The sequence below is a fragment of the Manis javanica genome, chromosome 7 (assembly GCF_040802235.1).
Source record: "Manis javanica isolate MJ-LG chromosome 7, MJ_LKY, whole genome shotgun sequence".
In the NCBI taxonomy this organism is placed as follows: Eukaryota; Metazoa; Chordata; class Mammalia; order Pholidota; family Manidae; genus Manis; species Manis javanica.
This window is the reverse complement of record NC_133162.1, coordinates 124,663,247-124,691,107: the sequence shown is the minus strand read 5'-3', so window position 1 is coordinate 124,691,107 and position 27,861 is coordinate 124,663,247. Positions and strand designations below refer to the sequence as shown.

The 27,861-nt window shown below is 38.2% G+C and overlaps 1 protein-coding gene across 1 annotated transcript in view; it reads right to left on the bottom strand.

The window, feature by feature from the left end:
- GALNT5 (polypeptide N-acetylgalactosaminyltransferase 5) overlaps positions 1-7,412 on the bottom strand; it is a 46,357-nt gene extending 38,945 nt beyond the window's left edge. The window contains exon 1 of the mRNA XM_017652903.3: positions 5,508-7,412. Coding sequence (XP_017508392.2) covers positions 5,508-6,940 — 1,433 coding nt within the window. The 5' untranslated portion in view covers positions 6,941-7,412. The remainder of the gene's footprint in view (positions 1-5,507) is intronic.
- Between the last annotated feature and the right edge of the window lie 20,449 nt (positions 7,413-27,861).

Here is a 27,861-nt window from a genome sequence, read left to right as displayed (position 1 = left end):
TTTTTAAACATACAGGAGACTCTGAAAAGCTCCTTTCATTTTGAAAGCAAGCAACAAAAGAGAGCTTCTAAACACTGCTGTTTTCCCCAGATTTTCTGAACCCTGAGCAAAAGTATTTCCTTTTGGAGAAATTGTGCTCTGGATGGGTCCCCCAGAATAGCCCAACAGGAAGTTATTTTCTGGAACAAGAGTTCCTGGGGCATTATTACAGGAAGAATCTGATAAAATTAGGCTGATGGTTAAATTGGGTCCTGGATTAGATGTGTAAAATAGAAGTGTAAACAGTTTTGAATTCCTATATTTACTGATTACCCTCTTCCAAAAGAAAAAGTCACTGATTTGCTTCAACATTCCTCAGTTTTACATTAATTAGGCACAGCTTAACTATTTTGTTCTCTTTGCATTAGAAGAAATGTGCTTTAGGTCTTCTGATCATCTTTCTCTTTATTATTCCCCATGTATGGGAGGAGTGTGGTAAATAAAAGTATCCAAGGGCTCTGTAATCTCTTTTGGGCGTATTTAGCCTTTGTTATGTTATGATCTGGTTTGCACCTTTTAAACAAATTTTGCTTTTTATTTCCTGCTCTCCAATGTGACTTTTCAGTGAATTAGCATATTGTGCTCTAACACACCACACACAAATATGCATGAACATGCACAGTTCAAAAGCACCATTGCATTGTGCACAACCATGGGGGGAAACCTGCGAAAACCCTTTAGACCCTTCTTGGAGATGTTTTTTCCTTGCTCCTGTTTGTTTTCTCAGGGAGGGCTCACAGCTTCGCTAGTCAACTTAGGTAATGTTCTCCTATCACTACCGGTCACAAAAGCAGTCTCACTTCAATCAGTTAGAATATCCATCCCATATAAAAATAAAAAAACAAAATTGAACTTGATTTAATTTTACTGTCTCTTTTCTCCCAACCTGAAAGAGTTTTAGAAGCCTGGAGTTTGGAAAAAAATGTGGCCGGTTTATTTTTTTCTCTCTTAGCTGCTGCTCTTCATTAGTTGTGGCTTTTTACTTCACTAGAATCAGTATGGGAGGGAAGAGATAGAAATTAACGTTCCAGGAAGGCTTTTCTTTCTCCTCAGTTATTTACACTGGTTCGTGGCAAATGCACAGCGCTTTCTTTTGCTTTTTGTATGTGCCAAAAGAAAACTCTCTTGCGCTGTGTGGGAAGGAATCAGATTATTGGTTGGCAGTTCCAGCTCTGGGCTAAGAAAATGAAGACTGGTTTGAATTGCCTTATTGAGGGGCTTGCCAGAGTTCTGTAGGAGAAGCAAAGCGTTAACAGAAGCAGTCGAGTAACATCAGGACAATGTAGAGTGGTAGAACAGTATGCTTTTCTTACTGTAATTTAAAAACTTAATGCTGGCAGTAAAAATTTCTTTGAGTCATTTTTCTCTAAATAAAGATTTCAGAAGTACCCTCGTAAAATAAGTTCATTTTTGGAGTTGCATCTTAACTATATCTGCAGGCCAGAAGACGGACTTCTCTATGTGAAATTGCCCTGCATTTTCAGTGACTAGGACCATGTTTTAGCAAAGCCTGGGTGTGTGTGTTGATTATTGCAAACTGAAACAAACTTCAATAATTAAGAGCAAGAACTGCAAGGATTAGCTTTTTATAAAGGATTAAATATGGAACCCTCCAAAGACTGTCAAAAAAAGCATTTTACTTGAAGCATATTTTATAGGTAAAAATGAATTTCTATTACTGACAAAAAATATTCTCTTACATAAAATAAGGAGATTTTCCTCACTTGAAAGTCAAAACATTAAAATGAAAAACCAAACAACAAAAGTATGAACTAAAGAATAAACATGAATTAATGAATAGATCATAATGGTAGAACAGGAGGCATTTACCTTAAATCAGAGACTAACATATTCCATCTAATCAAAATGAAAAATTAGGAGGTCATTATTAATTTATAAAAAGACTTATTACAAGCCTCATTTGAATGGTTGCCTCTCATTCATTAAGTGTACATTTTCAAAAACCATTTCAGGGAACCATACATTTAAAGCCATGTTGTGTAAACTTGCATTTTTTGAGAGCACCGCAGTGCGCTCAGGGCTAAAGAGGTAATAGAAAGTTAACAACAGAGTCTTCTTTAGAAGTTTTTATTTTCACTGAGAAGGCAAAACATCCATCCTCAAGGCTCCGGTTAGCGAACTGCACACAGCAGGGAGTGTTTGGGTGACCACATGTGCATTAAGGCTCATTGGAATTTAAAGGTCACAGTCAAATCATGGTCTGGGTGGAGATAAGCTACCATTGGATTTTGAGCAATAGCAGATTAAGATGTGTGGGAGCAAATAGCAAGGACTAAGCAAGGTGAGGATGGCTGGAGCCATGGGAAGGGACCAGTTAAGAAAAATACCACCGATGGCCGTGAACACGATGTTAGGAAAGGTTCAAGGGACTGGCTCTCCTTTTGCAGAGGCTGCAATGGAGAGAAGGTCACACACAGAAAGGTACGGCTGCCCTGGCTGGGCAGCGACCTGGGGGGCCCTGCAAAGGGATAGTCAGAATAATGCCATCACAGAAAGGAATTCTGGGGCTTTTGAAAAAGGCTATGATTGCATCTCAACATCTTAGAAATGGTTCTTTGGGACTCGGGAAAAAAGAAGGGAAGAGTGGGTTTGGAAACGACAATCTGCGTTAAGAACCAGAGCAGGTAAAGCTGTCCTGGGCTTGTGTCTCCTTGATGTCAACTGCAGCCTGGCAGCCAGGGAAATCACCCTTAAGAAGATATTAACTAACAACTAGTTGTCATTTTTGCTGGGGAGAATTGAATTTCAACAAGCATACTACCAAATTTATGCTTTTTGTCCTTTTTTTTCTGGTTCAATGTATTTTCAATAGGCAGTTTTTATATGCCTGTTACTGTGTTAATCAATCCATAATAGTGGATTAAGAGATTATTTCCTAGAACTTTTAAAATGCAAAGGTTTGAGTGGGCCACTACTGTAGCTAATTTTAAGGCCAGCCATCCTGTGTTCTCACAGATGCTTCCTCCCTCTTTCCCTCCCTCCCTCTCTCCTTCCCTCCCTCCTCTCTCTGATGTTTTATTATATTCTATAACAATTTCCCCCTTCTGCTGACTCTTAAAATCTACTATCTTAAAGAACCTTACAGTGTGTATTCTTAGAAGCCATCTCATATATTTTTTGAGCAAGCCTGAAAACAAAATCAAGGTAAGAAAACATCAAATTTGCAGAAAGAGCAAATTCGAGACTCTCTTGCTCTCAGCACAGCAAATGAAGAGAACCTGCCAACCTGATGAATCAAATGTTTTTCGTTTGTTTTTTCTTGCAATCTCTACCCATATGAACAGAGAACTTGCAACATATTTGTGGTCAGAGTGTTTGGGTAAAGGAAAAATATTTTATCCTGTGTCAAGGAAGAGAGACACACAATGGCTCACACATTTCCGGGGGTCCTGTACATAGGACTCCTGGTGGCTGATCCGTCGTCTCCATCCTGCCGGTGGGGTGGAGCATCAGGCAGGCAGCTTGCCGAGAGCGCCTGTATTTAGCCAAGGTGGGTTGTGTGATAACAGGGAGAGGGCCACATGCCGTCTGACTCATCCTCCCAAGCACACGTGTCAGTTTCTTCTACAGTCGGGACAGCCTCCTTCACAAGACAGAGCCTGCCTGACTTTCCTGGGCTGCATCCCTTAACTCCCACAGACCAACTTTCAGAAACTAACAAGCACTGGGAGCCACCGAGCCTTCCATAAATCACTTGGACGATAACATCATTATTACTTGTTCTTGGCCCTCACACAATTGCCCTTTCTCTTGTTTGGAAGGGCAGCCTGTGCTTCTGTGCAGTGTCTGACTCTTCCCCAGGCTCCATGGCAGTCTGCCGGGCCTCTAACGGGATGTTAAGACAAAGCTACTTTACTCGTTCATTCTCTGGCATTTTGTGTTCAAAGCCGGTGTATTTAAAACAAAGAAGTGAATAAATAAATAACATATCTATATATCATACACAAACATATGCAATGTGATACTCAGGATTTCAGATCAGAGCTGGCCCAATGTAATTTTTAGGATCCTTTTTAGGGGGTGGTATTCAGCAAGAGGTGGGGGATTAACAGCACAGCATAATTTTGAGCATGGATTTTAACCACTGCCCTATGATCACTAGCTCTATCACCACAGACAATATAACTCCCCAGGGCCTCAGTTTCTTTATCTCTATTTTGGGTATATTTGTGTTCTCCTCAAGCCGTCTGCCAGTGGCTCAGAGAGCTGCAAACAGCCTCTCCTGACATCACAGTGAAGGGGCTCCTCTTACTAATATGAATATAGGCACATCTATATCCACCTTTTTCTTAGTAACACTGACTACCTTGATCACACAGAAGTTTTCTATGAGACCAAATAAGGCCATTGTTTACATACCACATATGCCAAGCCTGAATATTGACATTCCCTAGGCAAACACTGTTTGGCTCAGGAGTTGAATGCCAAGACATATGTGGAGCTGTATTATCACACACTGAAGGGTGAATATATAGAAACAAAGTATCCTCAAATTATGAGTAGGCCGAAAAGAGCTGGGAACCCAGGTATATTTGAACCAGATCACTTATTTATGACTTGATCCATCTTCTAGTGATATAGTTTGGGAATTTAATTCTCTGAAGAACTGTTTGATGAAGTCTCATTAAGAAGCTTGGGGAAGTGATATGATTTCTGAGTGGCCTCATCTGTTAATTTGAACTTATAATATCTGCCACCTCCTTTCTAGGGTTCTTACGAAGTTCCTGTGCTATGTATGCAGGCTCTTAGTAAACAGTGACATTCTAGAAATATAAGAGGTTTTTAATATGCTTTTCCTGTTCTTTGGGTGTTTGTTAGTTATTGGCTTATTAACTTTTCCCAACATTATTATTCCTGTATTACTGAATTCCTGAAATGTCCACCATCCCCACCTGGAAAGGACATTAAACTTAGGGAGTAAAGTCACTTCTTAACTTGTTATTATGGTGATCATTACGATTGGGCAAGATTCTGCTGATTCAGATGATTCCAGGGGAGCCTAGAGGCTCCTCCTTTGTGCTACTTCCCCAAATATATTCCTGATAGGCTTTCTAATAATGAAAAGTTCTGAAATTGGGAATTTGTTTCATTGTCATTGTTTTAATGGAATTTCATTTTCAGCTCTACCTTTCATATATGCCTTTGCAGGAATTAAGTTTGTCGAATCACTTTAATAGGTTTTCAATAGAGGAAAGGAAATGGAATATAAATGGACAGGAATGAGGGCCAAAGCCTCAGAGAAATCAGTGTAGACAGAGAACACAGTGGGTATGCTCATATTGGAGTTTTCCTCTGTGTAAATGGTAGACTGTTTGGATTGCACCCAACAATTACTGTTGCTTTAATTCTCTAGGTGACTAAGAATCACACAAATTATCTAGAATTTAATTTCTCCATAAGCACCCAAATACTTTGGGTTGAGAAAAGGGAAGAGCAACGGATCTTACCCAGTGGGTCTTGTGTCTTCAATCGCTCTGTCAACTGGGATCAAATCGCTGAGATAGACATTGAAGTTCCCTTCATTCCATCTTCTTTCTGCCTCCTTCTCCTTTCCAGGTGGAACGACTACAGGGCGTCCAAACTGGCCTGGAGCTTTGGGATCCCTTGGAGAAAGGGTCACATCGATTCTTAGCACGTGGTGCATTCCGTGGTTTTCAGGTAAAAGGGCTTTTATGTGACTTTGGTTGAGCGCTGCAAGTGGGGCCTTGGCTGTTGAGTTGATTCCTTCTGGCTGTAATCCCCCAGCTAAGGTTTGATTGATTCGAGACTCTCTTGCTCTCTGCACAGCAAATGAAGAGAAAGATATCTCACTTCTGTTCCTGGAAATGTGTTTCTCTTGGCTTTCAGCCAATACAATAGGAGCTGTAGTGTTGGTCTTAGGACCGGGGACCTCTTTGGCATCTGCCTTAAGCTCCTCCTCCTTGGTTACAATCACAACATGGTTTTCATAGAAACTGAATTTCTTCCCACCAGCCACTTTGGCCCCATCATCCTCCAGCAAGTGTCCCAACTCTGTCTCACTGATACGTTGCTTCTCAGAGTGATTCGAATTGGCAACCAGCTTGGAAAAGGGAAGGTTCTTCTTGGTTTTGTGTTTATTTGCATTTAGTTCTTTGCTCTGAGTCTCAGTTTTATTCAAGGCAATGCCTTCCCTAGATTTTGGCACTGGGGGGCTGGCAGGGAGAGTCCTCTCATTTCCCAGTGACTGTGATCGCCGCTTTGCTATGTCAGTTTTGAGACTTACAGTCACATTCAGGTTCTTTACAGCTGCTTGTTTTGATGTGTCACTGCTGAGATGATGACTCTTCAGAGTCCCCCAGTGTGCACTGACAGGGCCTGAGTGTGCAGATATTTTGGCCAACAGCGTTCCTCTTGCTGCTGTGAATGGGGTTTTCTGAGCCCCTTGAGCTGTTGTTTCCTTTGGCGCCACATGGCGAGAGGAGGCTTCAGGCTGGACATCTTGCTTGCCTGTCTCCCCCTTGGGAAAAGCCATAGGATGCCACAAAGGGGGAACCTTGCCCGTTCCCAGGGTATTCTGCACCTGGCTCTCTCTCTGGGTCTGAACCAAATCACCCTCAGCCCTGAGCATACTCCCTTCAGTCTTTCGGAAGTTCTCTTTTCCCCATATGCCTTTCCTGTGTCCCCTCAGTGGGGCCTTCGCCTCTTTCATGCTGCTGTACAGGATCTTCATTTGGTCCGGCTGCACTCTGAGTCCTGTCCGCTCCCTCCTGACGATGTCTTCCTTGAGGACCTGACTGTTGATCTCACTGAATGAGAGGCGGAGAGCTGCCATGTCAAAGAGCAGCCAGATGACAGAAGCTGCGAATATAAATGCCAGGACTCTCCCACTTCCTCGGAAAAACTTTCGAATCTTGTTCATGGTCCCAGGGCTTCCCCTGCAGCCTGCTTACCTTGCGTGGAGAGGGAGCTGAGGCAGCGGAGTAGCCAGAAGGCGCCCCCTCCCCTGAACACAGCAGGAAACGGCCGACGGGCTGAGGGAGAGCTCAGCTCCTGCCGCTTGTCAGTCTCTGCCTGCGTGGCATTTCACAGCAGAGCATCTGTGCCTGCTGGGCTGGCCCCTGTAAACCCTCTTAAACACTGCCCTTCGGTCCCTCTGGAAGCAATGGATTCCAGCCACCAGATAGTTCAACATATCACTTGTCTCATCTCTGAGAGCCTGTGTCCACCTTCTTAGAAGCCAAGAAAAGGTGGGGGCCAGGCTGAGGCTGCCCTTCTCTCCTCCCCTTGCTCAGCCTGCACGCTGTAACTCAACACCACTTCTCATAAGGAAAACATTTCAAGCCATTACCCAGAAAACTTCATTCAGCTCTCACCTTCCGTGTTATGTGAGAGCCTGTGTGTTTTCAGGGCAATTAAAGGGAAAGAAAGCTACCTAACTTGGAGGGCCTGTGTTCCTGGTTTGTAACCCCACCTACCCCATTCCTGCTCTTTAACCCTGTTGTACCCAGGTCTCTGGCATGATCTGCCGCGGCAGTTTATCACCGACCTTAATGTTTCAGCTCTGAGAAGTAACAGCTGAAACCAGGTGTCTAATGTAACTTCAACAGGGGGACGTTTAATTATTCAGAAGCCTTCCTTGAAGGGATGTAAAAATGTTTCTTGGTAAGCCAGCTTTTTTTTTTTTAACTCGTCCATCTATTTTTATTATTAGATTCACTAAACATAAACATAATTTGTCATATTGCTGTAAGAGTTTCTAAACACCGTCAGTCTGGGGATTTATCTCATCACAGGACCAGTGGCAAACAGTTTACATATTGCATCAGGATTGGACCAGACTTTGAGTGGCACTGGTGGACTGGTGGCTACGGGCTTTACCTAAGAATCACTCTGCACAAAGTCCTCCAGTTTTGATTAATGGATGGGGAAAATGGGCAGAGGTGGCCATTGGTCTGGTATTGTGTTTTTAAGAAGCTGCCCAGGTCTTCTTAATGTACAACCAAAGTTGAGAAACACTGGTTTAGAATAAAATGCCTCACTATTTGTTTGGTTTTTGAACACTGCTCATAATTCTTGTGATACTTCCTCTCAGACATGGTCAGTAACACCTAGTAAAAACTATACATTCCCAGAACAACTAAATTAGAATTTGCATTTTAATATACCTTGTTAGAAACGCTGTCCATGAAGTTTGGGAAGCGCTGTCCAGGAGGGCCTCCAGCGGTCTGCAGACTCTGATGGCACTCACTACTCTGGGGGTAGGGGGAGTATAGTGTCCCTGCTTTGAGATAAACATAGGGTCCCAAAGACTTGGGAAGGGGAGAAGGAAGGATTCTGAAATCTTTATACTTATATATTGCCTTCTGCAGCATTTGGTCTTTAAGTTTGTGTTTTGTTCCAAAGGAGGGAACCTAGTTCACTGCAGCTCCGTGTTCTGTTTTTTGAATCCCTGACTCTCATTTTCATTCAGTGTCTGCTCACTCTGATTTGGAAGATCCACATGGTTGGTGGCCTTGGTAGCTCAGCCATTTCCTCCATGCACCCCTGCCTTGATTCATCCATCTTCCCAATATTTGTTGAGTATGATCTGCATGCAGCTCAGGACCTTTGTTAGATGCTAAGGGATCCTGAGTCAAAAGACATCGTTCTTGTCATTGAGCTCTGACAATCTATTGGTGGACACAAGACAGGTAGGCACATACACAATGCACAATACAGTTATATGACAGAATAACCCCCTGGCTTAGTAAGTAATGTGAGAGATCAATATCCTCGATTCTATGGGAACGTGGCTTAGTTTTGGGATGCATGGATAATTTTTGAAGAAGCTATCCTTAGACTTGAGGGATGAATGAGAATGTAATTATCTCTGCTTGAATTACGGTCCAAGAAAAGAGTATTAGTTGTATAGAGAAAGGCAAATAAATTAGCAAAAGCACAGAAGTAAAGAGTGTATAGTACCTTAGGGGAAGTTTCTGAGAACAAGCATGATTGGAAACACAGGCTTTGGTATTTGCTTGTGAGTGTGTGTGTGTGCATGCAGTATGTCCCAAACACTTGCTAAGCTCTTTCTGTAGAGTGTCTCACTAAATTTTCATCACAATCCAATGGCCAAGATACAGTTATAACTATCACTTTGGAATTGAAGAAACAAAAGCTTAAGGAGGTGAAGCAACTTGCAGGCGAGATGGTAAGAATTGGGTCTCAGGTAAATGACTGCATTGATAATACAGCCCATGGCTTAAACAGCACACAGTGCCGCTTCTCTAGCTGTATGACCTGTAAGCTTCTTAACTTTGTGTTTACTCAGTAGTAAAAAGAGGAAAATAATTTCTGCTTTCAGATTATTGTAAAGGTTAGAGAAAATGATTTAAAGTTCTTGTTATAATGAATGTAATCTAGAAATGATAGCTGTTGCCACTAACACTGTTGCTGATGCCTTGTGATGGGAGTGTGGGGTGCATGTAGGAGACAACGTAGCAGCTCTTCCCCAAAATTAAATAGAATACTGATGACTAACAAGATTTTGGCATGAGGCAAGAATAATATCTGAGTATTATTTTACTTTTTGCTTGCTGGTCCTATTTCCTTTTATTATAGATTCAGTCAATGAACGATTGTTCACTGAAAACTCACTGCAAGCCCAAACCATAGAGTAGGTGACATTCTGCCCCTAATGACCTTAAAACTCTACTGAAGAGAACACCTGGAGCACAAACTATACCACAGCTATTTAGGATCCATGTTCTGAAATAAAGTGAGAAGTTTTGTTTTCAGTATCATGGGTAAGGGGTTTGCATTATAATATTGTTTTCAATATGCAAATAGAATGCTTTGAAAATATTTTACTACACAAGATATGTTTTGTCCAACCACATCTCCACCCCAAGTGCCAGATAGAATGACTCAAACTCTTAGCAAAGTCAACACTTGTTACATCCCTACTATGTTTGATGGCTTTGAAGCACTGCTTGAAAAATAGCCTGAGTCCATTATATTTATTTGATCTAAGAACAATGATTTCTTTCTTGTCTGCCCTTCCAAATAAAACATCAGTTACTTGAAACAGGATAGAAAAATGTTACGAAAATTAAAGGACTGTCTTGGCTTACCTGCACTGACTAAAGTTACTTACCAACTCTGCCTTATTCTTCAGTTTGAGCTAATAGAGAATTCAGCATAAATCATGAAGAGTACATAAGAGAGGAAGGAAACCTTGACCAAGTCCCTATAAAAGGAGGAATAGATTATAGTCCTGGTCTAAAGTACTGATTCAGACATTAATAGACATGACCATGGACACCACACACATGGCAGATCTAAAGGTTTCTTCCCAACCTCTTCTGGGTATTTTCCCCAGGTGAGTCTATGAGGATCTGTGAGGATGACAGAAGTTGGTTATAAGCAACACTACAGACTCAACTCTATGGGTCTTCAGGGGCCCAGCAATAATTTCTGGTGGCCCCCACCAGCTTTACATCTCTCCTCTTTTCCCTCTCTGTCTGGACACATAGATATTCATACTAATGACAAAGTGTGGATAAAGAAGGAATAGAAAACAAAGAAATTGAGAAATTCTACATTTAATTTAATAGAAGTCAACACATACATTATCCAACAGATGACCTTTCAGGTGGTCATCAAATCATGCTGTTTTAAATTTTAGCTGTATTAGTTTCATACAACCAGCAGAAAACTAAATGGATAGGTAGGTAGGCTATTTAAGGCTATCATCCCAAATGGTAGCTTTAGCTGGTCAAATTTCTCAAGAATCTGCACATACTTAGTTGGAATGGGTATCAGCCTAAAAAATCTAGAGTTTGAAGTGATCTTTGGGAGGCTTTTGTAGGTGTTATTCTAATTCTTATTCTGAGTCCACCTGTGTAGTAAAAAATTTAAAACACATTTTTAGTTCCTTCTTCTGTAAAATTGGTATATTAGTTGAAGGACCTGTCCTTTATTCGGTTGCTGTCAGGATAATTATTTTAATACAACTACTAATGAGAATTTACTGAGTATCTGCCACTAAACTCTCACAGGCTGAATCATGAATATTTAGCTGGACAGCTGTGAGTATAATTGAGTGGAATCTGTACCCTTGTTCTTCCCAAATCTCTCTGAATCATCTTTATTGTTAATCAGTAGGCTTTTAATAAGTATATTTTTATTCCCATCCTCAACCTTCTCAAATGGGAATACAGAATCTTAGAAGTAGTGGTTCCAGATCTCCCACTTTATATCTGAAGTTTCTCTCTCAAGGCATTGGAATGTTTCTTGACTATGTGAGTATATTCTGAGTAATTCATATCTATTTTCTTTTATATTTGTTCAACTGCTTATCTCTAATTATAAAAGATATAAAAGGAAATATATATTTAAACATGTATTTCATAAAAAATAAAAACCTATGGATGCATCACTGATTTTGAATTTAGGTTTAAATTTGGGGATTCCAGTTAAAGACAATGTGGGATGAAGATATTACTCATTTGGAAAATTTGAATGGGAAAACCCACTGAAGTATATATTAAATATTATTTTGCTTTCTTATTTTTATATCGTCATTTTTTTCCTACTTCAAAATTCTTTTATTTTTGAGAAAAAGAGAAATTATTTTTAACAGGATAACACCATCCAATGAGAAAAATCTACAAATACAGAGACGATTGAAAATTATAATTTTAAGTCTGGAGTTATTGCAAAATTCATGGTTAGAATAAAAATTCAGATGAGATTCTTATTCCATTTTAACCAGTTCTTCCAATGATGATGGATGAATATAACTTCTAGCAGCCATTTAAGTATTGTTGTATGTCTCCTTTTTTAGAAGATTGCAAGCTGGGTAAGAAATGGCCTCACTCCATAAACTGCAGAGATTGAGGACTGCTCTTAGATTTTCCCTTAGATAGTCATTCTTGAGAAGGGTCCCCCAAATTAGTGGTATAACAGTTAAGCCTGAGATTAAAGAAAGAAGGCCTCTACCCTTGAAAGATAATATACTGTGTTTAGACCTCAGTTTTCATTGACATTTGAAAGGTGGAGCCGAGCTAACATTTGTGCTTTATGAGTTCCTGGCCAATTTTAACTTTTTAATGTTTTATTTTGATTAGGAAAAAAGTTAATATATTTAAAAGTAAAACATTAATTGTGTTCCTTGGATAAAGAACTGGGTTGTTTACCAGGAGTAATAAAATACAAAGGACAAGTTGCCGAAGACCCCAAGACTTGTAACTTTAAATTCTTTTCATGGAGTCATTGGTATTGGTTAATTATAGATGTGGGGAGAAAAAGAGAAAATAGCTCAGGGATACTCTGATAGAGGCTTCATTAACTCAGACAAGAAAGGTAAGGGGAACAATGATAATTTGAGAGAAAAGACAAGTTCAGATTTAAATGCTGTGTTTGAAATATATACAGTTTATGTAACTATATATACATGTATGTATCTATAAAACAAATATTTATTGATTACCAATCATGCACTAGACTTTGGGAAAACAAGCAAACTGAAGCTCATATATTAGTGTAGTTACTTTCTTCTTAGTTAATTAATCAATTTTAATATGAATGTCTTTATTAAGTTATAATTGACATGCAATAAATCACATATATTTAAAATGTACAATCTGATATGATTCTGCATATCTATACTGCCTTGAAACCATCACAATAGCCAAAATAGTGAAAATATTCAGTACCCCCAGAAACAGCCTTGTGCCCCTTTTCAATTCTTCCCATTTCTCCTGTTCTCTCCTAGGCAAATGCTGATCTCCATTCTGTCACTGTATGTTAGTATGCCTTTTCTACAGTTTTATAAAAATGGAAAACAGTGTACTTATTTTCAATTTTTTTGTAGATCAAAAATTTCATGGGGCGGGATTGTTAAGATCTAGATTTTTATGCTCTACTCTCAGAAATCCTGAAGTTGGATGTAGGGTCCAGGAATCTGACTCTGATATAGGCAGACCAAGAATCACACTGGGGCTCATTGGTTCAGTTACAGAAGCAAACATAATACTAAATATTGAAATGAAAGAAGGGAAACAAGCAATGAATTATTTGGGTGTGGTCGAGAAGGTTTCCTGGCAATGACACTTGAGTGTGACTTCGCCTTATATTTAGGGGGGGTGGGAATTTAGACCCAGGCCGAGGGTAGAGATTGTGCCAGGGACCCATTTCAAGAATATTGCAGAAGGCTTCAGAAGTGTATGAGGAGCATGAAAATGTGTGTGGGGAAAGGAGGGGAAGATCTCATTGCTTAGGAGGGTTTGGTGATCAATTAAGATTCCTCAGTGAATTAGACAGGAAATGTGGAAAAATGTCAGGGAGTACAAAAGAAACTCAAGATTCCTACTTGGGTGACTGGGTGAATATTATATCTTTATCCAATGATTCTCCATCCTTAGCTTGCCCCAGAATCACCCAGAGGAGTACAGTTCCCCACCCCCAAAGCTCCTAACTGAGTAGGTCTGGAGTGGAGTCCCAGAATCTGCTTATAACTTACAACAAATTCCCTAAGGAGGTTAATTGTGTTAGTTTGGGGACCACACTTTAAGAGCATTGGCTTTTGCTGAGAATGAGGAGCCTAGAGGAAAAATAAGTTTGTGGATGAGGATGATAATTCTAACTGTGGTCACGCTAAGCTTGAGGCACCAATGACATGTTCGATTACAGATACCCTCAGTCAAAAAAAAGCACTTTGGCTTGGATTTTAAGAAAGAAGCTAGATTTCCAGGCCTTGTGGAGTCATAAGCATATATTTGATGTTACATATATAAGATTACTCAGATACTGCATAGAGCACAAGACAAGAAAATGGCTGGGAACTTTGTATAAGGAAGGTAGAGTAGGTGGCCGGTAAAACAGAGAATGGGAAAGAACAGAGAGAGCAGGAAGACCGGGAAAGAATAGTGTCATAAAATCCCAAGGAGGAGAGAACGGAAGATGGTCATCAGGACCGGATGTTCATAAGGAGTTCAACAAAAATACCTACTTTTATTATGGTTTTTGGTATTTAAAAAATCTGATAAATGAACTATTTAAAGTGAGCAATTCACCGTCATTTGATACATTCACATTGCTGCACAACCACCACTTCTCTCTAGTTCCAAAAATTGTCAACACCCCTAAAGGAAACCGCATAGTTTTTAGTCAGTGACTTCCCACGATCCCTTCTTCCCCAGACCCTAGCACCTTAATCTGCTTTCTGGGCCTGTGGATTAACCTGTTCTGGATATTTCATATAAGTGGAATAATACAGTATGTGGCCCTTTCACAATGTTCTTGGAACTGAGAATAGAGCAATAACTACACCAGCAAAGCTCCATTCTCCTGTAGTTCATACTCTAGGGAAGGATTCGTAACTAAATAAGCAGACAAAGAGTGTAATTTCAAAGAGGGATGCTGTGTGAAAAAAATACGAGAACTAAGGAGAGAAAAAAATAAGGGGATAAAAATCAGGGAAACCTCTTAATGAGATAACATCTGAGCAGAACCCTGGATAAAGTGAGGGAGTGAGCCACGGGAACATCTGGGGGAAGAGATTCCAGATGGAGAAACCAGCAAGAGCCAAGACTTGAAATGGGAAATAAGCCTGGTGTTCCGAGGACCTGTACACACGTGAGTGTAGCTGGAGTAGAATGAGTGAGGAGCGTGGAAAGAGAAGAATTTGAAGAGTTAGGCAGGGGTGAGATTTCACAGCTGATTTGTTGTATGCATAATTGAATTGGTTGAAGAGCAAGCTAAGAGTCAGCATTGCATATATTATTTCAATTAGTCTTTTTAAAAAAAGTATATTTTGTGAAACAGGTGTTAATATCCCCATTTTATAAGTAAGTAAACTGTGGTGCAATGAGGTTAGGTGACCTGCCAGAGCTCACACAACAAACCAAGCAGTGGCAGGTCCAGGATGTTGAGCCCAGGTAGTCTGGATCTGTGACACCAGCTTTTCTCAATCTTTTTTTCATTATTGTAACCCACTTTTCAGGAGAAAATTAAATTAAAACTCTCCCTAAAGATAGAAGAACTAAATACAAAGAAATACGACTTTATTGAGTACAGTTGAACTTTGGAGAGCCAGAATACATTCTAATATTAGAATTTTTTGCCCATCAAGAACCAGTTTTGCCCCTTGAGGACAGCATCATGTAATTGAGAAAAATTCATGCACTACACTGTGTTTCTCATAAAAACATCATTGATAGAAAATTTTTCCTGTAAATAAAATGAATACTTTTTCTTAGAAATAATGGTGTCTTACAAATAAATACTTTGATTATAAACTTTGTTTTACAAACAAGAGAAATAAAAGGAATAAGACAGCAGCTTGTATTTGAGGATGGTGAAGACCTGAATGTTTTGAAGACTAAGGCATAAAGGTGGTAAGATTGAAGATAAAGAGTGGATAAGGCCTTACTAGATAAAAAGTAAGGTCCCAGAGGAGACAGGAAATAGGTTTAAGAACACAGGTGGATTATTTAATTCATTTTAGAGACGACTAGGGGCAAGTTTCATTTTGAAATTGTACCTGCTCCAGAGCAGATAAGACTAGTGGAGATGGAAGGAAGGGTTGTTCAGGGATTTGTGCCCCAGTGCTTTGGAATGTTTAAAAAAATTACAAGGCAGGTGGTGAAGAGTTGTGGGCGGGTGGTAACAGGGTCAATGCACTTGGTACAGGTTGGACTCAGTTGTTAGGAAGAGAAAGAAATGCTGTCAACTCAGATCAAGAGCAAGAATTATGAGAGAGCTTTGTGAATCCTGCTGATGTTTAAATCAATGCCTGTAAGCTGGGAGAAAACTCACTGAATGTCAACAGAACAGGGCAAGGATCTGGACAGTCCCACAGGAAGGGTGGCGGAGAAAATGTGGAGGGATGATTTCTGACCAGATTTGGTGGGGAGTGGGATGTCATGGAATACTTGTAGGAAGTGGAGTGGTTGGATCTTGAAGATATAAATATCCTTCTTCTCTTTTGGTAGAAACTGGATTAACCTTCAGTAGCTCTCTGACATCACTCACTTGAAATCTTCAATGACTCATGCAGAGTTTGAGTTAAGAGAACAAAACCAGGGTGAGTCTTTTTAGAGTTTGGCCAGAGCAAAACTGTCAGGTGAAGTGGAATGAGTGATTGGCGCCCAACCCTCCACCCTGATTCCCAAGGAGCTCCTCGTGCCTAGCTTGGGGGCACCTCTGTGGTGCTCCAGGTGCCCACACCAGTGCCTTCAGAGCATCTCCTGACTCTTCTTCCTCTTCTCATCTGTCCTACTCTGAAACCAGAATATTCTCTCTCTGATCTCCATTTTAGCAAAGGGAAGAGACGGAAGAGGAGAGAAAGAAGTGTCGTGGGAGGAGAAGACAGCAGGAGCCATGGAGGGCATCTGAGGGCAGGTTTTATGAGCTGTGAAGCAGTGGGATGAAATGAAAGCCTTTCAAAAAGAGCTAGATGCTGCCCCACACACCCCAACCCCCCAACCAACCAACTCAACTCCTGCCCCCAGGAGAAAGATCAAAATAACTTTCTGTGGGATGAAACGAGGGCAGTGACTTAGATCCGATTACATTATCATAACCTGGGAGCAACCCTTCCATTTTAGGGCTGCTAAAGTACTGAACCACAAAACACACATTACAATGTGAGAAATTAAGCAGATTTGAACTCAGACCCCTGTAGACATTTCCTTCAATATCAAAGAAGGAATTTTTCTCCTTCTCTTTGAAAATAAGAAAGGAAATGAACAAGTATTAAACTAACAAAAATGGTGGAAGAAATATCTAACTGGAAACGGAATGAAGGAGAAGAAAAATGCTTTCAGATTAATGTCAGGCTTGCAGTTATCACAGGATTTGAATCTTGTTTACACTGCCACATGTTTTCAGAGTTATTCAGCTCTTCTGATGTGGAGCGTCTAAATGTTTTCCTTACTTTCAGAAGCTGAGGATGTACTAATTACTCAAGACTGGACACACAGGAGTCAGGAATATGCAAGCATCCCTCAAGGTTGAGCTAAAAAATGTAAATATAGCTCTAAAGCTATCTTATTTCTAGAGGGATGAGATAAGCCAGAAATAGGTGAACTCTCCATATGTACTGAGGTGGGACTAGAGCCATGAGAAGAAGAAACACTTAAGAAGGAAGGAAAGATGAGCTATGTGTATATTTTACACATATGCATACACATGTATGTGTATATATAATATATATATATATTTTTATTGAAGTATAGTTGATATATAATCTTATATTGGTTCAGGGATGCAGCAAAGCAGTTCAGCAGTTACCCGTATTATTAAATCCTCACCCCCATTAGCGCTATCTCCTCCCCCATAGGTTACTATCTGTCAATCTAGGAAGATGTTAAAGAATAATTTGGCATATTCTCCATGCTGTACTGCCATCCTTGTGACCAACTTATATTATGATTGATAATTTGTGTGTCCCTTTATCCCTTTACAACCCATCCACCCAACTGAACCCTTCCCCTGGTAACCACCAGTCACTTCTCAGTGTCTATGACTCTGTATTCCACAAGTAAGTGAAATCATATGGTATTTTGCTTTCTCTGCCTGGCTTATTTCACTGAGTATAATACCCTCTAGATCCATCCCTGTTATTGCAAATGGCAGGATTTTTTTAATGGCTGAATAATATTCCATTGTATATGTGTACCACATCTTCTTTATCCATTCATCTATTGATAGACACTTAGCTTACTTCCATATCTTGGTTATTGTAAATAAGGCAGCAATAAATATAGGGGTGCATATATCTTTTTGAATCAGGCATTTTGTTTTCTTTGAGTAAATTCCTACAAGTGGAATTATTGGGTTGAGAGATATTTCTGTTTTTAGTTTGATGAGGAACCTCCATACTGTTTTCCACAGTGGCTGCAACAATTGACATTCCCACCACCTGTGTGAGAAAGTTCCCTTTTCTCCACATCCTCACTAACACTTGTTATGTCTTGTCTTTTGGATATGGTCATTATGATTGGTGTGAGGTGATATCTCATAGTGATTTTGATTTGCATTTCCTTGATGATTAGCAATATGGAGCATCTTTTCATGTGCCATCTGTATTTCTTGTTTGGGGAAATGTCTGTTCACATCCTCTTTCCATTTCTTAATTGGGTTATTTGTTTTTTTGGTGTTGAGGCATATGAGTTCTTTATATATTTTGAGTGTTAACCCTTTATTGTATGAATTATTTATGCATGTATTCTCCCATACTGTAGGTTTCCTTTTTGTTCTGCTGCTGGTGTCCTTTGCTGTACAGCTTTTCAGTTTGATGTAGGCCAACTTATTCATTTTTTATTTTGTTTCCTTTGCCCTAGGAAATGTGTCCAGGAAAAATTTGGTCATACTTATGTTCAAGAGATTTTTGCCTATGTTTTATTTTAAGTTTTATGGTTTCATGTCTTACATTTAGATCTTTCATCCATTATGAATTTAATTTTGTGTATAGAGTTAGGAACTAATTCAGTTTCATTCTCTTGCATGTAGCTCTCCAGTTTCCCAATACCTGTTATTGAAGAGACTATCTTTCCCCCACTCTATATTCATGGCTTCTTTATCATATATTAATTGACCATATATGCATAGGTTTATAACTGGGCTCTCTATTCTGTTCCATTGATCTATGAGTCTGTTCTTGTGCCAGTACCATACTGTTTTGATTGCTGTAGCTTTGTGGTATAGTTAAAAGTCAGGAAGTCTAATACCCCCAGCTTTGTTCTTAAGATTGTTTTCATTATTCAGGGTCTTTTGTAGTCCATATGAATTTTAGGATTGTTTTCTGTAGTTCATTGACAAATTCCTTTGGTATTTTGATAAGAATTGCATTGAATCTGTAAATTTCTTTGGGTAGAATGGCCATTTTGACAATATTAATTCTTCCTATCTGTGAGCATGGGATAGATTTCCATTTAATGGTGTCTTCTTTAATTTCTTTCATGAGTGTCTTATAGTTTTTAGAGTACAGGTCTTTCACCTCCTTGGTTAGGTTTATTCCTAGGTATTTTATTCTTTTTGAAGCAATTGTAAATGGAATTGTTTTCCTGATTTCTTTTTTCTGCTAGTTCATTGTAGTACATAGGAACACAACAGATTTCTGTATATTAATTTTGTATTCTGCAACTTTGCTGAATCTAGTTATTAGTTCTAACAGTTTTTTGCTAAACTCTTTAGGGTTTCGGGTTTTCTATATATTATATCATGTCATCTGTGAATAATAACAGTTTAACTTCTTTCTTACCAATTTGGATGCATTTTATCTTGTCTGATTGCTGTGGCTAGGACTTCTAATACTATGTTAAATAAAGAGAGTGGACATCCTTTTCTTGTTCCTGATCTTAGAGGAAAAGCTTTTAGCTTTTCACCATTGAGTATGATGTTATCTGTGGGTTTGTCACATACGACCTTTATTATGTTGAGGTACGTACCCACTATTTCCATTTTGTTGAGAGTTTTATCATGAATGGATGTCAAATTTTGTCAAATGCTTTTTCAGAATCTATTGAGATGATCATCTGGTTTTGATTCTTCTTTTTTGTCAATGTGGTACCTGATATTGATTAATATATGAATATTATACCATCCTTGCATCCCAGGAATAAATCCCACTTGCTGGTGATGGAAGATGCTTTTGATGCATTTTTTGAATTCAGTTTGCTAATATTTTGTTGAGGATTTTTGCATCTATGTTCATCAGGGAATGTGTCTATATATTTATATGCAAACACACAAACTCCATGTGCAGTTTATATTTGTGTGTACATATTCATAGTTATATACATATGTATATGCAGAGTTCACAGAGCACACCAAAACAAATACACACCAGATGTGCTGATTTTGAGCTCTGTATGAAAAAAATTACTGTTGAGAAAGAAATGAGATGGGTTTTGAGGACACTGATTGGTCATACTATCAGATATATAGCTCTTTGGAGGGCATATCATATATTTTGCATATGTTTGTTTTAGGTATAAACAGAGAAGACTGGGGGCAACATAATAAGTGCTTCAAAATTCTGGAGCCATATCATATGAAAGAAAGATTTAACTCACTCCATATGGTTCCAGAGGGTAGAAATGAGGCTGAAGCATAGCAGATTTCTGTTTTAAATGAGAACAACTTTCTAACAATTAGTACTATACAGAAGAGACATGGATTCCTCCTAAAAGTAGATAATGATCTGCCTGCTCTTGGAAACGGCATGTGGTAGAGGCTGCATGGCCATCTGTCACAGAAGTTGCCAGGGGACTTCTTCCGTTTGGTGGGGGTTTGGTCTACAGTCATTTGCTGGGCCATCTCCATTCTGAAATTCAAGGGTTCTCTAAAATATATAAGGAAATGTTGAGCCAAGTCAAGTCAAGCAATGGTTTTTGCTTTCTGAGTGCTTTTATTTTATCAGCAGCTAACTCCTTTCTCCATAGGTTATAGAGATGACTTTTTTCTGAATTCTTTTTTGCTTTCTGTTCACCCCACTTTTTTTTCTTCACGTTTAATTTTTGTGTTTTCAGTTCTCTTTTCCTTGTCTTTTTTCATTCTGCTTGTTTCCTCTAGACATCAGGGATGGAGTGAAGACAATGTTTGTGAGAAAGTAAAACAAGTAAGACAAATGTTTAATTCAGTTAACTTTTATTTTATTGACTGTGCATGAGTATGTGAATGTGTGTGTGTGTGTGTGTGTGTGTGTAGACCCTTGGTGAGCTGTGGTATTGCCTGGGAAATAAGGCTTCTCATGTTTTTAACTTATACAATTCCTCTTCCAAGAAAATGTTTGGAAGAACTGGGGTGGAGAACCACTTTTGTCACAGAACCTTGGGTCTGTGATTAGCATTTAATGGGAGAAGGAAAGGAATGGTCACTGTCCTGCAATATGTGAGGCAATCTCATCTAATCGAATTTTCTACCATCCCAAGTGATAAAAGAGCCCCATTCACCCCAGAGATGAAGGTTTTGGAGATGGGCTAACTGAGTTTGAATCTTGGTTCTGACACTTTTTAGCTCTGTGATCTTGAACAAATAATTTAACCTCTCTGGGCATTTGTTTCCTTATCTGTGTCATGGAAGATAATGAGAGCACCTACCTCACAGTGTTGTGAAGAGTAACTGCATTCACAAGACAGGTGCTCAGAGGAGCATGGACAAATAAAACACACTCAACAAGTGTAAGCTATGATTTTTATTTTTCTGACATGGCCAGGAATGGGCAATTTGGATTTATTTTACATATTGAGTATATGAGAGCTTCTATATGCTTTAACCAGTTTTTAGGGAACTAGAACATAATGAACCAGTAATTACAAAAGTGTGGCCTATGGAACCCTTGAAGCTGTTAAGCTGCTTTGATATTATCCTGCACACATGCAATAAGCATTGGCATGAGTTACTCTTTCTTCTCTTCTCACATATGCAAATATACACCCAACTTGCACATTTCCCTAATACACACACACACACACACACACACACACACACACACACACACACAGTTGTAATTAATAAAACTTTAAAATTCATTTAAAGTCCTAGAAGTTTTGTCAGTATGTATTTGCTCAAAAGTGGATACAAAAAAATATATTTACAATATGTGGGGAATATGGAATTTTGAAAAAGATTTTCCTTTAATTCCTTATGCTTGAAAAGGCTGTGATTCATAAAACATACCATTCTTAATACTACACTGATAATGAAGATTGTTTTTATCTTTTTAAAGACTGACTCAGATGGCATTTCAAGATTACCATATCCCAAGGTCATAATCATGGACTTTAACAATAATTCTGTCATAAGCCAGTTCTAGAAGGTGCATCTGATTAAGGAGAATATGTGAAAACATTCTAATGCCATAGAAATTGCTTTTTAAAAAAGCCCCTGACTTTAGCTTACTTACTTTTTATTTTTAATCTATTTTAGGAAACAGAGAAGATTCTTCATAATAGTATGTACTTTGGTATGATTAACAATATTTCCAATTGACTTTTGTCTTATTTGTTTAAATAATTTCCTCTTTACATTTTGACCAGGTCATTTGGAGGAGAACACAAGTGTATATAATAGCATGTGGACTGAACCATATGAGTTCCCAATGATGTGACAATTGTATTTTCCTATGAATGTATATGGAGAAGTGTTAAATCTTTTCCTGCCTTTCCTGGATACATTTATTGGCCTACCTTTGGCACATGCTGCCTGCATATGCTGGATGCCACCAAATCCATGGAAGGAATGGAGCCATTTTATATTTTATTAAAATATGAATACTCACTCATTTTTGCTCTTTTTTTATGAAGATTAAATGACATCTAATAAGCCAAGACTTAGAATAGCAGAAACACAACACATTCAGCACAGTATCAGCTACAATTCTGATTCATCTAAAATGTCTCGGAATGAGCTTTGGATTCATCTTATATGTTGAGTATATGAGAATTTCTGTATGTTTTACCCAGTTTTTAGGGAACCAAAACATGATGAACCAGGTACAACATTTACTCTCTTGACCATGATTTCATATATCCTCACTGGGCAAAGTTCTTAGAAGAAGTGCATTGCATGATCCTGGCAGTCACCATAATTTTATTCTTTGAGAATGGTGCCGTTGGAGTTGTGCAATACCACAGCTTTGGGGAGTGTGCAAGTACACAATATTTGTTTGACTTTGGCTTGACTGTTACTCTGTTCTTCTTTAACCTGTGCTTTTCACTGTCTCCTCATGCACCCTGTTCAGCTCAATATTTTACCTGACAAACCACAATAACATTGTCCAGGTTAATTAGAAAAAAATGAGATTTTGTTCCTGACTTAAGGCCAGTCAGGGCTGAGCTCTAGGGGGTTCAGTGGGGTGAATGGAGAGCTTTGGGCCTATTTGTCATCTGATAATTTTGTCCCAATTACATGCTTTCACTTGTCACAAAAGTAAATTCTACATGTAGATTAAAAGTTATCCCTATTGCTTTTTAAATCTTTTGAACACACTGATCCTTCTTGCAGTCAGACAATTTATGCACAGAAGTTTATAAGCACAACTCCTAATGTCCCTAAACCCTTCAAATCACGAGACCAAGTCTCTCTTTCTTTCTTCGCTCTGTGTTATATAAAATATTTGGTCACCATTTTGATTTCCTTCCAGTTGTTAACTGCAGGAGCTTCCTACTCACACTGAATTATTTGTCTTGTCATGTCATTACTTTGAAGGGTTACTCAATGCTCAAATGAAGAACTCCTCATCTTTGTTGAAAGATAGCCCCTCATGCTATTTTACGGTTGGAATGGTGTGGTCTTAGCTAGTCAATTTATGTAAACACAAAAGTGACTATTTTCTGAGTGGAAGAAATTCTGTTCAAATAGTCAGGAATATGTGTGTATCTGCAGAGAGACTCGGTCTACGGTGCTCACGGTGGGAATGTTTGGCCAGGCTAGTAGTGATGATTTTCAGGGCGCAGACCAAGAGCACCAAATTGAAAAGCATGAAACATTGTCTTGGAGAAACTGTGGATGACCAGCTACCCAACTGAGCTGTGTCAAATACCAGACTTCATTTATTCAAAAACCTTCCTCTACTTTACCTCTTGCAAAAACAGTATTTTTTTAAAAATGAAAAGGCAGGGGCATAATAACTAAGAGCTATTAGAAATAATTTTGAGGTATCTTTAATTGGCAGAAATATGCATTTTTTCCTTTCTTTTCTTCTCAAAGGTAGCTTCATATTTCATTTTAATATAGGAACGGCTCACTTATTTAATGTCAGGATGTTCCAGATGTTGTACTTAACCTGGTGTTAAGCCTGTAACCCCCGTGTAGTACCCCCCTCAAGAAGGGAAGAATCTTACAGAGACAGTTCCATGATCCTCAAGTATCTGGAGAATCCTCCCTCCTTTCGCTCTTTTTTTTTTCATTTCTTCATCCACACAATCCATGTGCCTGGTGTGGTGCTAAATGCTTGGGATATCAAAATAGAATAAGTTTTTGCCCACCAGTGCAGAAATTCTCTAGTAGTAGGGTAAAGCAGGCATCTAAAAATACCTAAATAAATATCAAGGAAACTGGGCATCAATTGTTTCACTGGAACCACTGAGGAAGGGAGAGAGATGTACTGTGTCTGAATATTTGACTTACCTTTCTACCTGCTCTTTGACTAAGGGCTTCTTAATCATTCTTGATTGTGAGTTGTTGAAGCTTAACTTTACTCTTTTTCCAAGAGTTCTTCCCTGGTATTATGAATCTTGGCTCTAACACACTGTCCTCTATCAAGTACCTATTACCCAAAGCTTAGCCGGACATTAGCACATGGAATGCAGTGGTCTAGCCATCATTTTCTTTATCAAGATCCAATTAAACAAATATGGAGCTGACTGAATTTATGGACTAAGTTACAAAAAGAAATACAGAATACCAGTGAAGACTTAAGACTGGAAAACATTGCACTCTAAGAAATAGTCACTTTCCCACTCCTTAGGCCCCATTCAGAGGGCATGAACCCTGAGGTGATATGGGTTTGATTTAAATCTTAGTTATGACACTGCAGTTGAGTGACTTTGGGTAGGTTGTTATCTGGTTTTTGTAATGAAGATAACGTATTTAAAGAATATAGCAAATTACTAGTCATAGCGTAAGTGTTGGTAATTATGAGCTGCTATAACTTCTCGATTGACATCATTGTAATCCTGTCCCTGCTGCTAAAGGACATTCTTTCTGCTCAGGGTTGGACTTGTGGGTTACCCAGGGTGTTGTAACAATTGAAAGAAACATGTCAGAAATATTCTCCCACAAGCGTATAATATCTTGGACTTCTAATAATTGTGTTTCAATCAATTTAAGTCTAAATTAGAGCTTTTCCCACATTTGGTATTTTAATCTGTTAACATCCTTATATGCAGAGAGAAAAGAAGATTGGTTTGAGACCCAAGGCTTTTCCTTTCTTCTCAAAGGTAGCTTCATATTTCATTTTAATATAGAAATGGTTCACTTATTTAATGTCAGGATATTCCAGATGTTGTACTTAACATAGTGTTTTTTTCTACAGATATCTTCTGAAGATATTCTTTTGAAGGATATTTTTATTAGCTATAGGATCTTAAGTTAGCAATTATTTTTCTAGTGATACTTTAAAGTGTACTCCATACTCCTCTCTCATGATTGACAAAGATCACTGGGGCCTTGGGAAAGAGAATCCAAAGAGGCACTTAAGGCCAACTTCACCTATTTCAGGTTTTTGGAAAGATGGTTGCCTTTTGCTTCTGCTTCTTCACATGGCAGGTATTAGACCTAACCTGAGAAAGCAAGCGTATTGACCAAAAACACTGCTCGGACGCTTTTCCAGTTCCCTAATACGGATGTCTTCTCAAATTTTGAGGATGATGCATCAGCTTGTGGGAATGTATTGCCTAAGAATGCATTTTTTATTCTTTTTCATATTATAGGTACTGGAGCAAGGGACAAGATGTTCAGACCCATCCAGCTGCTGAGAAAAAAACAAAATTTAGATAAAATATGAAAGGGTAACATTCACTTGAGTTCTTTAGGCCTCTAATGAGATAGAGAGAAATCTGTGCAGGATGAGTGAAGAATGAAAGTGGGACTGGGTCTGGGGGTCAGGAAGTCAGTGGGGGGGGGGGATTTAGAGGTGATTTTTCCCCCAGAGGAGTTTGCTAAATTTAGAGAGAAGATTAGAGGCTGAGCAGCACTTTAGACATCTATGCTCAGAGGGAGTAAAGAGTGGAATCTACAGAAGACAGAGTAAAAAACCTAGAGGCTGTAGCAAAATATGAGAAGTGCTCACATATATTCAGCCAAAGTCTAAGAAGAAAGAAGGAATAGAATGGGACAGAAGAGATAATAGATGATAATTTCTTAAACTAATAGAAGACATTAAGCCAAAGATTGAAGAATCCCTATAAACCCTGAGCAATAATAATGAGAAAGAAAGAAAAAACATCTAAGCAAATCATGGTTAAACAGCACAAAATTGAGGAAAAAAGGAAAATTTAAATGTAGTTGAAGAAATAACACGGGTTATCTTCAAAGAAGCAACAGTTAGCTCACAGAAAGCAAAACAAAATAAAAACAAAAGCAGGAAAGCAAAAACAATGAAATTTAAAGAATAATTTCTTAAAAGTATCACTAGAAAAATAATTGCTAACATAAGATCCTATAGCTAATGAAAATATCCTTCAAAAGAATATGTTCAGAAGATATCTGTAGAAAAAAATTAAAGAAAGAACAGCACAAGAGAATTATGACCAGCAGACTCGCACTCACACTGAAGGCCGTGCTAGAGGATATTCTTCAGAGAAAAGAGAAGAAAAATAATCCTAAATAGAAGCTTAGGGATTCATAGAAGAACAGGGAGCACTGATAATAGTAAAACTGTAAAATTTATTTAAGTCCAAATGGAAATTATACAATCTAAGTATAATAGCAATGCTATGAAATTTCAAATACATGGAGATTACACTATAAAACAAGAATGACATATACTATGGGGGGTAGTGGCTTGAATTAAAATCATCCAAAGTTCTTCTATTGTTCAGAAGTTGGTAAATGTATTATGTTAGACTTTGATATGGCAGGAAGGCTCCTTGTATTGTCTAGGGTAAACACAAAAAGAAGAGTAAAAATAAGTAAAACTTTCAAACTAATGGAAAGGATAAAAGTGGAAGGAAAAAAATAATCAACCCAAATGAAGGTACTGTGTGAATAAGTAAAACAAACAGAAAACAGATAGTGAACTAATATATATATGTATATAAACCATGAATACCAGTGATTGCATTAAGTGGAAAGGGATTAATGTTTCAAATAATGTTTCCAATATTTTTAGATGATAAAAATTCAACAATATGATATTTACAAGAAGCACCTTATTTTAGTCTGCAAATTGAGTCTCAGATATTCAAAGGAATGAAATGATGAAAATACTACACATACATATACCAGATATACATACGTACATATACCAGAAAACAAGAATTGATGAAAATCATTAAGGCAAGCATCAATCTCAAAAAATTACTAAAGGCAGTAAATCAAACCCAATGAAAGTAGGAGGCAGTAAATAATAAAATAAAAGCAGGAAATAATGTAATAGAAATGATCATAAAATAGAGATCAAGAAAGCCAAAAATTATTTTTTTGAAAAGACCAATAAAATAAATAAATTTTTTGTAGAATGATCAAAAAAAATAAGTCACAGGTAAACAATACAGAAAATGGAAAAAAATGACATCATAATAGATACTTAGAAATTAACAATATGAAAGAGGATATTATGGACAACTAGCTAGTAATGTACATTTGAATATTGATACATACCTAAAAATACAAAACTTACCAAGACTGATGCAATAAAAGAAACAAATGACCCTTTGACTATTAAAGATATTGAATCCTTAATTAAGAAAAAAACAAAAACTCAAGCCAAGTAAAATCCAATCTGTCACGAAAGTATACACCTAACCCATTTGTCATCTTTGATAAATTCTATCAAACAGTTAAAAAAAATCTACTTAGATCAATTCTACCAGAGAGTAAAGAAGGAACACTCTTCAAATTGTTTTATGCAGCATGTATAACCTTGACACTGAAACTTCATATGGACATCATGATAAATTATATTTACAGTCAATCTTATTCATGAACATAAATATAAAACCCCTAAACAAAGTGCTAGCCAGCCCAATGCAGTAATATCCAAAAAGAATACATCATGATTAAGTTTATTTGGAATGCCAAATTGATTTGTCATTACAAAAACAATCAGTGTGTCTCACAAAGGGAAGAACATGTGACCATCTCAATAGATGGAGCAAAAGCTTATACGGCAGAACTCAATCCTAA